General features: G+C 37.2%; 1 protein-coding gene and 1 long non-coding RNA gene across 2 annotated transcripts; both read left to right on the top strand.

Annotated features, from left to right (window-relative positions):
• The first annotated feature begins 489 nt into the window (after nucleotides 1-489).
• Nucleotides 490-1,401, top strand: LOC120278839. Its single transcript, XR_005541780.1, has 3 exons — nucleotides 490-532; nucleotides 1,209-1,277; nucleotides 1,377-1,401. It is a non-coding gene; the product is annotated as an uncharacterized LOC120278839 (long non-coding RNA).
• A 252-nt stretch (nucleotides 1,402-1,653) lies between these two features.
• Nucleotides 1,654-9,052, top strand: LOC120279177 (putative multidrug resistance protein). The gene is made up of 3 exons (XM_039286044.1): nucleotides 1,654-2,269; nucleotides 5,816-6,709; nucleotides 7,682-9,052. Exons 1-3 carry the CDS (start codon nucleotides 1,799-1,801, stop codon nucleotides 9,050-9,052), a joined length of 2,736 nt encoding a protein of 911 aa, XP_039141978.1. The 5' UTR covers nucleotides 1,654-1,798.
• Nucleotides 9,053-12,993: the final 3,941 nt, after the last annotated feature.

The raw sequence follows: 12,993 nt of genomic DNA, 5'->3' as shown, positions 1-12,993 counted from the left end.
ATAAAGTTGTTCATTTTTGAGTTGTCTGATTGTCAGTAAAATTTCATTAAGTTTGGAGTTGTAGGTTAAGAGATATGCATATTTTAAAAGTATATGTCTGAATTATAATTTTGCAGAAATAGTTAGAAATTCAATTGAATGTTATAAATTGAGTAGTACTCTAAATTATGTGAATTTTGGCTATGTCATAGTGTTAGGTGTCTATTATTCCCAGAATTTTTAAATTTGTGATTTGGAAAAGTGTGAGTGAAGTTTTGAGGGTTTTAGTACTCATTGATCATGTTGGAATTATTAATTTGACTCTTAGAGTGGGTAATTGCTATTGTACCCTCACAATAATCAATATTTGGGGGTGTAGAATAATAGTTTAAAATTTTTGCATTTGTACCCTTCTAAAAATCTATATATATATATATATATATACTATTACTTGTTAGCCTCGATTTTGTTATTTAAAGCTAATAGGATCTCTTCCCAAATATAGGGCATGCCAAAGGTGTAAGGTTTGAGAGTATTTTTGGGCGTTAATCAGGTAAGTATCCCACATATAAACCCTATTATATGTATATACTTGAAAATTCAAGTTTTGTGAACTTTTGGAATTTTTTAAAGAAAATTACTGATTATTTTGACATTAATAATTATAATTATTTATTTATTATCTGTTCATGTTTGTATTCCATTAACTGGTGTATTTTGATATGACAAAATTGGGATCATGTTACTGTAAATTCTTGTACTTTGCTTGTTTTGAATTTTGTTAGTTCATCGTTTTGTGAATATGCCGTATTTTGACATAGAACCTAGTCCCCAATTAACTATGCAATAACCCTGTCACTGGGGGTTAAACACTGACCGTGTCGACACGTATTTTGTTATAGAAACTATAGTTTCCCACCGCTTGCCGTCGGTGAAGAATATCGGCCTTTGATAATTTTGGCTCGTGTCACCGAGGGTAAAAATATGGCTTTTGATAAATTTTGTCTCGGGTCACCGAGGGTAAATATATGAATTTTGTGATTTTGTTTTGGCAATAGTTGCTTGGGGGACCTATATGCTCAGTTTTGACATCTTTGTTTACTTGAAATAATTCTGGTTTCCGATTTTCTCATTTTGATAAATTATGATTTTGTATAATTGATCCCTATATTTTTAGTGGGTGCTTACTGGGCTGTCAAGCTCATAAATTTTGTTGATATTTTTTTCAGATCAGGAGTAGAGGTCAGTGGCAGATAGCTTAGCAAGGATCGTTGGGCCATCGCCGTTTTATTTAGCTTGTAATAAGTCCCGATTGTTGTGGGCCTAGGTTTTATTTGAATAAGTTTATATTTTATTACAATCCACTGAGTTTGATTCATTGTTCTGTTTTGGATCAGGATTTGAGGCCTTGTATGCCTACTTAGTTTCGGCCTTGTAGGTGTACGGCCGTTTGTCAGCGTCCCGATTCCATAAAACTGGGTTCGGGGTGTGACAGCTCAAACCTTTTGTTATCGTATAAAAACGCATGGCTCAAATAATCAATTCATGACTTATGCGTATGGCCCTGATCACTGTACTGGGCTTGTTGTATTTATTCAAAAAAAAAAAAACACTAACCGGTAAATATTCAATTCAAGAAATTAAGACAATCATGCATATGAGCATCTAAATTTATGAAAGTACACAAGTGTATCAAAACCTTAATTTAGTTCTGACCACCAATAAACTCAAATCGAAATATATATTATGCAGGGCACTAGGTACAAGCCTATCTTGTCTGAAATCCTTTTCGGAGGCTATTTCTGCAGGGGAAAGGATTATGGAAATTGTGAAAAGAGTACCAAAAATTGACATTGACTCAAAAGGTAAAATATTAGAAAATGTGCATGGAGATGTGGAGTTCAAAGGGGTTGATTTTGCATACCCGTCCCGCCCGGAGAATGTGATACTGAATAAATTTAGCTTAAATGTGCCAGCTGGGATGACGGTAGCCCTTGTCGGCGGTAGTGGCTCTGGGAAATCTACAGTGATTGCATTGTTGGAAAGGTTTTATGATCCATTGCATGGTGAGGTTCTATTGGATGGGGTGAGCATTAAGAAGTTGAAACTCAAGTGGTTGAGGTCTCAAATGGGTTTAGTGAGTCAAGAACCAGCTCTGTTTGCAACTTCAATAAAAGAAAACATATTGTTTGGCAAAGAGGATGCATCAATGGATGAAGTTGTGGCTGCTGCCAAGGCTTCCAATGCTCATAACTTCATTTCTCAATTGCCTCAGGGCTATGATACACATGTCAGTTGTTCTAATTAATCCCAACAATAGATTATATTTGCTATTTATTATTGATGTGATTTATCATTCTCCGGTGCATTTATGGGTGGGTAGGCTCGTGGTCACGTAGCATTTGCTTTAAGAAAAGTCTATTGATCAATCATGTCACTTAGATGTTTTTTTTCTTTGAAATCACTTTTTTTCATAATATATCTAGTCTATATACAAAAATCACCTTCTTTACCCCCACTCCTCCACCACCTCCAATTTTTTTTTTCATTTTTAATAAAAGAATTATAGACAAGCCTTTACGCCTAACATATTTTTGAGAGCGCTGGTTGATTTTTTTTTCTCTCTCCCCTTATTCAATCAGCTATTGATCAGTTTAATCCCAATCTTGACTTTTTAATTTGATGAATTAAATAAAGCCACTAATAATTCAATAAAAAAATAGTATATATTATTCCCTCCCTTTTTTTACTTATTAAATTTACTTAATTCACACAATTGAGAAAAATTTGTTATCTATATTTTATAAAAAAAAAATTATTACTTTTTAAAACTACCTCTATTTAAAACTCTACTAAATGAAGTTTATGATTTAATGCTTAATTGATTGTGATTTATTGAAAACTGTACAAGTATATTAAATTAAAGAATAAATTTGGGGAAAAAATTGTTTAATGTTGCACAAAATTTTTAATGTACAAATAAAAAGGAACAAAGAAGAGCTCTAAAACATAATTAGTAAAAAACAGAAAGGAGGGAGTAATATAGTAGTCCACCTAGATCAGTCTGACTCACTTGACTAGATAACCAAGAATCAAAAATCCGGTTATTACTTTTAAATCGAGTTTAATAAAACTTGCTAAAAGCTCTGGGACTCAGTCTATTAGACAGGATATCAAATGGATTGGCAGAGTCAAAAGGGTCAAAAGTTAAAATACTCTCCAATTCATTTAAGAGTGTTTGGTTCACATGATTGGAGTGTGAGTGGGAGAGGAGTGAATCCCTGAGAGAAAGGGGTGATTCTTCCATTTATTGTGCTCCCATCTTCTATGAATGAGCATGGTAAGAGTGCCGACAAGAGGGGAACAGACTAAGGAAATAATGGGTTTAGCAAATTGGGCTGAGGTGTAATGCAGTGGGTCAATGCAAAAAGACAAGACTATTTTTACATATTCAAGTAGTGAGCTTGTGATCAAGGCATAAAATGAGATGAAGTTTTTTTGTTTTGAAAAAGGTGGATAAACCACATATATTAATAAAACCAGAACAGTACAAAAGTCTCACCACTATGGTGAGTAACCGACTACAAACAAACACCAGCCACCACAAGCTGTGATAGCAGACATAGAAAAACACCCAAAAAGAGGAGACAAGGGGCTTCCTCTAACCCGAGATCAACGATTCTCTGTCCCGCGCCCTTCTCATGGACCTCCTCCGAAGCTAGAACACGCCCAGACTTCCTCCAGTAGGAATTAGAAAGTCCAAACTCCTCCAAATAGTTGTAACCGATTCCTCTAACTTTTTCTTGAACCCCCGTAGCAGAGCAACTTTGGAGCCGTCCATGCACGACGATTCTCTATTGCAAGCCTAGTAACCGCCCACCATCGCAGAAATAAAGCGGGAGCCCATTCTCCCATTGATGCGACCACGGCACGGCCTACCTCACAGAGAATCGGAGGAATCTCCAATTCCTTAGAGTCCATCTCAAGGCCCATTTCCTCCCGACCCAACCATAGCGGCAAAGGGAACCACCGCGACGATCCTCGAAAGCAACCACTCGATCCATCATCACGTGAATGAGCGGCTCACCTTTATCCACCATCTCCTTACTAACATGCTCCATGTCAACCTCGGATTGCTCGACCTATATCGAATTGCACTCCTGGCTTGCGGACCTGCCACGACTCGACACGTCTCCCCCTCGGGCCCCGCGAGGTCAGTGCGGATCCTGGATCCACCCGATCCACCCGGCAACGCTCGGATGACCGAGCCCGTCCGAGACTGTCAGTTCGTCCACGATTCACAGCGCAACCACCGGTCCGGAGCACCGGCTCCCTCAAGCGACAAGTCGTCGGGTGACTGTGGGGGGAGCTATGCTCAACCTCCACTGCACGTCTTCCGGGAGCTGCGCTCAACCTCCGCCATGCCACCATCAAGCCCAAGTCCGGGGAGCAAAAGCTCGACCCACCGTTGAGCCACCGCATGTACCTTGGAGGCATCCCCGCCGCTCGCTAGACTCCTCTGGTCACAACCATCGGTCCGAGCACCGGCTTCCTCAAGCGACCAGTCGCCGGGTGACTGTGGGGGGAGCTGTGCTCAACCTCCATTGCACACCTTCCGAGGGAGCTGTGCTCAACCTCCGTCATGCCACCAACAAGACCAAGTCCGGGAGACAGCGCTCAACCACCGTAGGAGCCACCGCGTGTACCTTGGAGGCATCCCTGCCGCTTGCCAGACTCCACTGGTCACAACCACCGGTCTGGAGCACCGCATGTACCTTGAGATGAAGTTTTCGTGGAAGTTTTTATTATTTATTTTATTTTTCTGGAATATTTTAGTATTTTACTTTTTAGTAGACTGAGAGTCATATAAAATTAAAATTTTAAATATTAAATTTAATTAATTATGTTTTTAATATATTTTATTATAATTATTATAGTTTTTTATATATTTTATTATTGATCCATAAGAGATGTACAATATTTTATATATTCCAACATCATATTAGCTCAGTTATATATATATATATATATATTGAAAAAGTACATAAAAAAAGCCATTGTGTTTCTGAGATTTATATATTTAATGAGAAATGAGGTTATTATTTTATTTTATTTTATGACATGTAATTTTATAGATTTACAAAAAAATGGAAAAATCATCAATAGTGTTAACTTTTTTTATTTTTGGCAGGGGTTAAATTATCCATTCATATAAAAAACCTCCACGTGGCATAAAAAAACATAATTTTTCACCATAATTTTATTTGATTTTTGGAATTTAAGTTTTTTAATTAGTATGATTTTAGAAAAGATTAATAAACTTAATATATATATATATATATATCTGTCATATAAGTTAAGTTTTAAATGAAATGACAATTTTGTCCATATGAGTAATTAACACCGTTAATAGCTTACTAACGGTTTTTCCTCTTTTTGCAAATCTAAAAAACCACACAATATAGAATCGGAAAAAAACTTCATTCCTCATTTTGCAAATCTTGGAAACTACAAGGGTTTTTTTATTTTTTTCCCTTTTTTTTTAATCAGCTCATCATACAGCAAGGTGAGACATTTGGTGTTACGTTCTTTTTTTTATATACATATATAATTTAGGCTTTGTTTTTTTTAACTTAAATAAATTACATGCAGTTATAACGAAACAAAAGTACACGGACTTGTATATTATTTTTAAAAAAATTAGATAAACCACGAAATGCACTTGATATATTGTTTTTTGTATTATTAATTTAATTTATATTTTAATAATTTGTTTATTTATATATATATATTTTTAATTTTTATCTTCTATTAACATTTATAGCAATGGCTATAGGTCGGAGAAAGAGGAGTTCAAATATCCGGAGGCCAAAAACAACGAATAGCAATTGCAAGAGCATTAATCAAGTCCCCTAAGATCCTCCTCCTCGATGAAGCTACAAGTGCACTAGACTCTAAATCAGAAAGGATTGTTCAAGAAGCACTAGACAAGGCCTCACTTGGTCGAACAACCATAATCATTACTCATCGTCTCTCCACCATCCACAATGCAAATATCATAGTCGTTGTCGAAGCAGGGAAAGTAATCGAGGCCGGCAATCATGACAAGCTAATTGAAAACAAAAATGGTTTGTATTCAAAATTCATTCACCTTCAACAATCATCAAAAACATCTAAAGTGGTGGAAGTCAATACCTCGACATCAATGCACGCATGCATTATAAGCAACAAACATGATAGTAACAATTGGAGCATGAGCCGGTTAAACTTTGAGGGTTTGATGAGTAGTAATGAGCAACAAGAAGACCAATCAGAGAAGTCACAGATGAAGCCCCCGGCAACGTCATTCTATCGGTTATTAATGATGAACATGCCGGAATGGAAGAAAGCAATAATAGGCATCCTAAGTGCTGCTTCCTTTGGTGCGGTTCAACCTATTTATGCTTATGTTCTAGGGGCTGTGATATCAGTATACTTTCTCAAAGATCACAAGGAGATGAGCGACAAAATAAGGATGTACTCATTGATGTTCCTCTCGTTGTCCTTTGTTACCTTGTTTCTCAATGTTGTGCAACACTATAATTTTGGTGCGATGGGTCGTCAGTACCTAACAAAGAGAGTGAGGGAGACCATGTTGTCCAAAATGCTCACATTTGAAGTTGGATGGTTTGATCTGGATGAGAATTCCACCGGTTCTATTTGCTCTCGCCTAGCTAAAGATGCCAATGTGGTAAGCATATTTTTATTATATATTTTTATAAAACTATGAAATTACACATGTCCTTTCATATATATATCATTATTTTGAACAAACTAAGATGCGGACTATTCTTTAGTTTATGTACTTTTGATCACATCTCGAGGACTAAAATTATTGTTACACAATAAACATGCACAATGAATACTGCCAATTGTTTATTCCTCAATATACAATATGGCACACCGCACATCAAAGTAGCTAGATGGCAAGACATTTAGAAAGCCTAAAAGAATTTTCTTATAAAAACATCATTTATTTTATTTTTTATTTTTTTGGGAAGAAGAACCCCAAAGGGCTAATTTATTGAAATGTAAACAAGGAATACAAGGAGGACGAGACATTCATCCTGTAATTAGGAAGAGAAGTACTGAAATGTAAACAAGGAATACAAGGAGGACGAGACATTCATTTATATTATTTTAAAATTTTTGAAAATTTTAATTTGTTAGATTTTTTATTTTTAAGAAAAAAATCAAAAAACTAATTAATGGACTGTGAATCATGATGCGCCAACCCCAAGGGTTAGTGGACCATGCTATCCCTGCGCATTTTGAAACCAGTTGTGCTGGTCAAGACGTGCAGTGCTTGGGCCACCATGGCTTTCCTCTATGTTTATGGATGGATGCAATGGCATGTATGAATAACTCATTTAAACAAGTCTTTTATTGTTAAAAAAAATACGGTGCATTGATAAAATGTCATTCATATGCATTTTCATAAATTTTTTTAAAATTTAGTGTAGATTTTAATATTAATGTATCATTAATTCATTAATTTAATAGTGATTTTTTTAAAAAAATTAAGTTGTTTTTAATAAATTTCACCGGTACACGCAGCTTAAGAATTATAGAATAATGTAGGTTCTTTATCTAATGACGAGGCATTTATATGTTAAAAATAAACTTCACAGGCAAAACACTGATATCATTACATGATTTGCAGGTGAGATCACTGGTTGGAGATAGAATGTCACTCTTGATCCAAACTTTCTCTACCGTTACCATTGCATGCACAATGGGGCTGGTCATTGCATGGAGATTGGCATTGGTTTTGATAGCTATGCAACCTCTCATCATCATATGTTTCTATGCACGTAAAATGTTGCTCAAGAACATGTCCGGCAAGGCCATCAAGGCTCAGTCTGAGAGTAGCAAGATCGCCTCCGAGGCCGTCTCTAACCTTCGCACCGTAACTGCCTTCTCTTTGCAAGACCACATTCTCCATTTCTTCAAACTTGCTCAAGAAGGACCTAAGGGGGAGAGTGTGAGACAGTCATGGTATGCTGGTTTTGGTCTCGGTGTTTCTCAATGTCTTATGATTTGTACTTGGTCACTCAGCTTTTGGTTTGGTGGAAAACTTGTGTCTAATGGATACGTCACTGTCAAAGAATTTATGCAAACTTTCTTGATTCTTGTCAGCACTGGTCGTATTATTGCTGAAGCCGGTACCATGACAAGTGATATTGCTAAAGGTGGTGATGCTGTTGGCTCAGTATTTGAAGTGTTGGACCGGAACTCACATATTGAACCAGAGAACCTAGAGGGCTACCGGCCAAAGAAACTCATTGGAAATGTTGACATTTGTAGTATTGATTTTGCTTATCCGGGCCGTCCTGATGTCATCATTTTAAAAAATTGCTCATTAAGCATTACAGTGGGAAAGGCAACTGCCTTAGTCGGGCCAAGTGGGTCAGGGAAATCTACTATAATCGGACTTATTGAGAGGTTCTACAATCCTTTGAGAGGGACAATAAATATAGATGGAAAAGACATAAAGACATACCATCTTCGGGTGTTGAGACAACACATTGCTCTTGTTGGACAAGAGCCAACATTGTTGGCCGGGACTATCAAGGAGAATATCAAGTATGGAACAGAGGAGGCTACAGAAGCAGAGATTGAGGCAGCTGCAAGGATTGCAAATGCACATGACTTCATAAGTTGTCTTAAGGATGGATATGCAACATCTTGTGGTGATAGAGGTGTGCAATTGTCTGGTGGGCAGAAACAACGGATTGCAATTGCAAGAGCAATACTAAAGAATCCATCTATATTGCTGCTCGATGAGGCTACAAGCGCATTAGATAGTCAGTCCGAAAAAGTGGTGCAAGAGGCACTGGAGAGAGTGACAGTAGGAAGGACAAGTGTGGTGGTAGCTCATAGACTAAGCACAATACAAAATTGTGATCTCATCGTTGTGCTTGAGAAAGGGATGGTTGTAGAGAAGGGTAACCATGCTTCTCTTCTTGCCAAGGGTCCCTCAGGCTCTTACTTTTCGATTGTTAGCCTCCAACAAGGTTATATGGACCAGTAATGAAGGGGGGACTATGAAAATGTTGCTTGTTTGATTTCCATGGTAGTTTTTGTACTATGTGCTTGAATGGTTGGTTTCTTTTTGTTTGTTCCAACGGCTTTGGTTTGACTTACGGGCGAAAGCCCTATGTGTAAATCCCTCTGTCTGTCCTTATGCTCCTCTTTATGGGCATAAGCATGCCTGAAAGATTGTCTGGATGAGGCTTATGACTATAAGCACAGCTGTAAGGTGCCCTTAAGTGGGTCTGTCTGGCCTGTTCTTCAATGATTGATGCCAAAAGAGCTCCATTTTCTTTATTTCAACTCTAGAATTCTTCTTTTGGCTCTTTCTCATACATAAGCACAACCTGAAGCTTGAAGATATAATATTTACTATGTTTAGCATCAAATTGCATAATACTACTCTAATACATGCCTAATGAGTGTACATAATGATATTAAATAATGAATAAATGTACACTCATCATGAATTAAGCACTAAATTCAAACATATATTTAACAATTACATGCAAAGTGTTATAAATAATAATACTCAAATAAATTCATTCAAGCACTTATGATGGAGATCTATCAATGGGAGTCTTCTCAATACCTTTGAATTCATTCCCGCATTAGGTACCGTGGGAGGAATCATTTTAGCTTGGGATAACTCCCAATTCAGCAGTTCCCTCGTGCATGTGGGTAGTTTCTCTCTCTCAGTTAAATTTACCAATTGCTTAGATAATTCTTGTTGGTTTTGTATAACAGTCTACACACCTAATGCAAGAGGACCCAAATATGAATTCAAGAATGAAATTCTAATAGGGGTTAATGCAAGCATATGCATAGATCAAGTAGTAAAGTGTACGTGTACTTGAAAGCAGGGTATTGATCCACAAGAAAGATTGAGAATACTAGTACTAATTCGCATCCCAAAAATTAATCTAAATGAAAGTAGTGATGTGTGTGAACACACTCAAAAGCAATAGCAAAGAAATAAAAGAAGTCGAGAAATCAAGGGGAAAATGGATGCCTAGGCAGGCATAGTATCCCTCTAGAGTTTGTTAAGTTAAGGGCAAAGGTTGAATAACATTCAATCCTATTTGAACTGAGAGAAATCCTAAAATATACTAAACCCCTCTTGCAATGGTGAGTAGTAACTAATTCAATACACTATTGATATAGATACCCCACAATCGTTTTGCACTCTATGAAATCTTAATGTGGATTAACAAGAATTTCTAAAATAGATAATTCTTCTTGCGAAGAGATTACCCTTAATCTCATACATAATAGAAATGTGATTTATCCTAAAATCTATTCCCTATGATTGCATAGAGTATGGATATAACTTATTAATCCACTTGGGAGGATTGAGGGAGGAGAACTCTCAACTCTAAAGTACTCGCTTGCTAGGCTTATTCACAATCCTCTCCAATTGTGGCATGTCTGTGCTAGGTGGGTATTTCTACTCGTCACAAAGAGCATCAAACATAAAAACAAGGACATTCACATTAATAGCTATCAAGCCATACAAAACACACAATTAGATTCAAACAACATGGATTGCAATTAAGAAACAAATAGATCAACAAGATTCATGAAACCCTAGAGTTCAACTATGTTCAAACATCTACAAAATTAGCTATCCATTAAAAAAGGGCAAGTATCCAAATAAAAAGATACGAAAAAGAATAAAACTAGACATGAAAACCTCCTTCTCAATTGTGACAGAAGATGATTGCCGGAGAATGCACCATGGCTACAATCCTTCCTCAACAGGCTGGCCGCAAAAACCGCCTACTGCAGTAGGGGCATCACCAACCAAATAGATTAATATCCAATCAGGGCTCTACACTCCCACCTAAACTGGACTAATAACTCAGCCAGAATTCCACAACACCTTAACAAGCTGGCCGTGAAACCCACCTGCTATAGTAGGGTGTCACCATCAAAATAATGCAATACATGCATATATGCCTCATCACAGAGTCCATAACCAGGACAACATTCAAATCTCAAACATGAATGCCACCTCCACACATAGAAATGCTATAAGCATGTGTGCATTAACAAAGCCTCATAAATCGATTCAATTTAAAATATAGATATAATCATAAAACATATTCAGTCATACATCAAGAGTTTCCTTTATATCCCGATAGCAATATAATTTCCCTCCAAACCATCAAACATAGATTCAATACGATAAAACCCATAAAAAAAAAACTTTCAAACAGAGTCGTAAGTACATCAACGATACATTTCACATGAATTATATCACAAGGTCCTTGTCGAAGACAAATTTTCACATGTCGGAAATGAACACCAATTCTATATAAACCAATGTCAAAAATGTAATATATATATATAAAGTTTCATAACTCATCCAACCCAATGTACCAACATAGCCATAAGCATTTTTATCAACATCAAGAGTTTCGTTTATAAAACAGAAGGCATAGAAACTTTTTTTAAGCCGATTCAATCATCGGTTTAGATTGCTTTTAAATCAAACCATAAAGATATATATATATATATATATATATATATATATATATTCCTATAGAAATGTGCAATCACATAACCCGCTCACAAACGTAGGCGAGAGAACACCCGAGGAGGTGTCACTCCCCAGCCGGCTCTTTACCTTGCGATGAACCTTCACCACCTAACCAATCAAATCCACACACACACACACACACACCATAACAACAAGAAACTAAACAAAGAAGACAAGAATGAAACCCTGGGTCAAAAAGACATGAACCCTAAATTAATCTTAGGGTTAGCTTAAACCTTGGTTTTAAGGTTTCAAATGAATTCTCAGGGTTTTAGCTTCACTCACAACCAAAGAATTAAAAACCAAGTTCAAACGGTGCTATAGTAATACTACAGTTATCCCAAAAACAAGGAAGAAGAAGAAGGTTCATGGATTCCATAAAATTGAAGGAGTACATGGCAAACAAACATTCCTCTCAAGTTCTAACATCAATAATCAACATGACAAACCAGAATCTCACTCACAATCCTAACCCTAGATCCATTCTTTAAACCACAATGAAGACGAGGAAAGGGAATGCTCACTTTAAGATTTCAAAGAGTAAGGATGAAGGATCTTCAAGGTTACAACAATCCCTTCTCAAGCAGTCAATCACTAAACATGCAAGGAAGAGACATAATCAAGCTCATCATAAACAATCCCTAGATTCTACACTCCCATCCAAACATAATGAAGAAAGAAGAGGATTAGAGCTTACCTATTGATCTGCAAGGAGAAGAAGGATGGATCTTGGGCTCCAATTAAGAGGGGAGATGAAGATCAATCAAGGAATTTCCTTCTCATCTAAGAGGGCGAATTCACAAGAATGAGATCAAGGAGAGAAGACGAGGTAGAAATAAGGGTTTGGGCTTGAAAAAGACATAAATACCCCTAGCTTTTTTTTCTACAAACTCAGAAAATGCCCTAGCCCGTGCGACTTGTGGCCTTTAGTGCCGGTGCACGCATGTCAGCACAGTCTTCTGGCCATGCCGTGCAAGCACACAACACCCCGCGCAAAATTTATATCCAGTATTATAGCACATCACTGTAGCTGAATTGTTTTCACATAGTACTGTAGCGAGTTACTGTTTACTCATACGGCTTTGTATACGACGCACATCAGTCTGCACACTCTTTTGTCAACCCCATGCAGCCTCTTGTGCTGTTGCATAGTAGCCCGCACGAACTTATAGTGATTTTGTATGGCCGTATACTTAATGTATGCTTGAGCACAACTTCCTACACGACCCCCCAGGATGCGTTGTGTGGTCTCCTATGCGGGTGCAAGACCTCTAAATGACCACAACTCAAATAAATGTGAAAACAACTCTTCTTTTGCTCGTGCTGGTATGGGTTCGCCCGCACGAGTTGGAAACAACGCCAACTCGGCTCTCGCGTAGTCTAAACCACTCTGTAAACCC

This window comes from Dioscorea cayenensis, chromosome 16 (genome assembly GCF_009730915.1).
Source record: "Dioscorea cayenensis subsp. rotundata cultivar TDr96_F1 chromosome 16, TDr96_F1_v2_PseudoChromosome.rev07_lg8_w22 25.fasta, whole genome shotgun sequence".
NCBI classification, from domain to species: Eukaryota; Viridiplantae; Streptophyta; class Magnoliopsida; order Dioscoreales; family Dioscoreaceae; genus Dioscorea; species Dioscorea cayenensis.
The sequence above is the reverse complement of the archived record's forward strand: the minus strand, read 5'-3'. Positions and strand labels throughout refer to the sequence as shown.

Bases quoted from the DNA above. Each gene is read 5' to 3' on its own strand.
- LOC120279177 (XM_039286044.1), top strand. From the start codon at position 1,799: ATGGAAATTGTGAAAAGAGTACCAAAAATTGACATTGACTCAAAAGGT. The intron at 2,270-5,815 runs GTCAGTTGTTCT...CAATGGCTATAG, and splicing joins CTCAGGGCTATGATACACAT to GTCGGAGAAAGAGGAGTTCA. The intron at 6,710-7,681 runs GTAAGCATATTT...CATGATTTGCAG, and splicing joins TAGCTAAAGATGCCAATGTG to GTGAGATCACTGGTTGGAGA.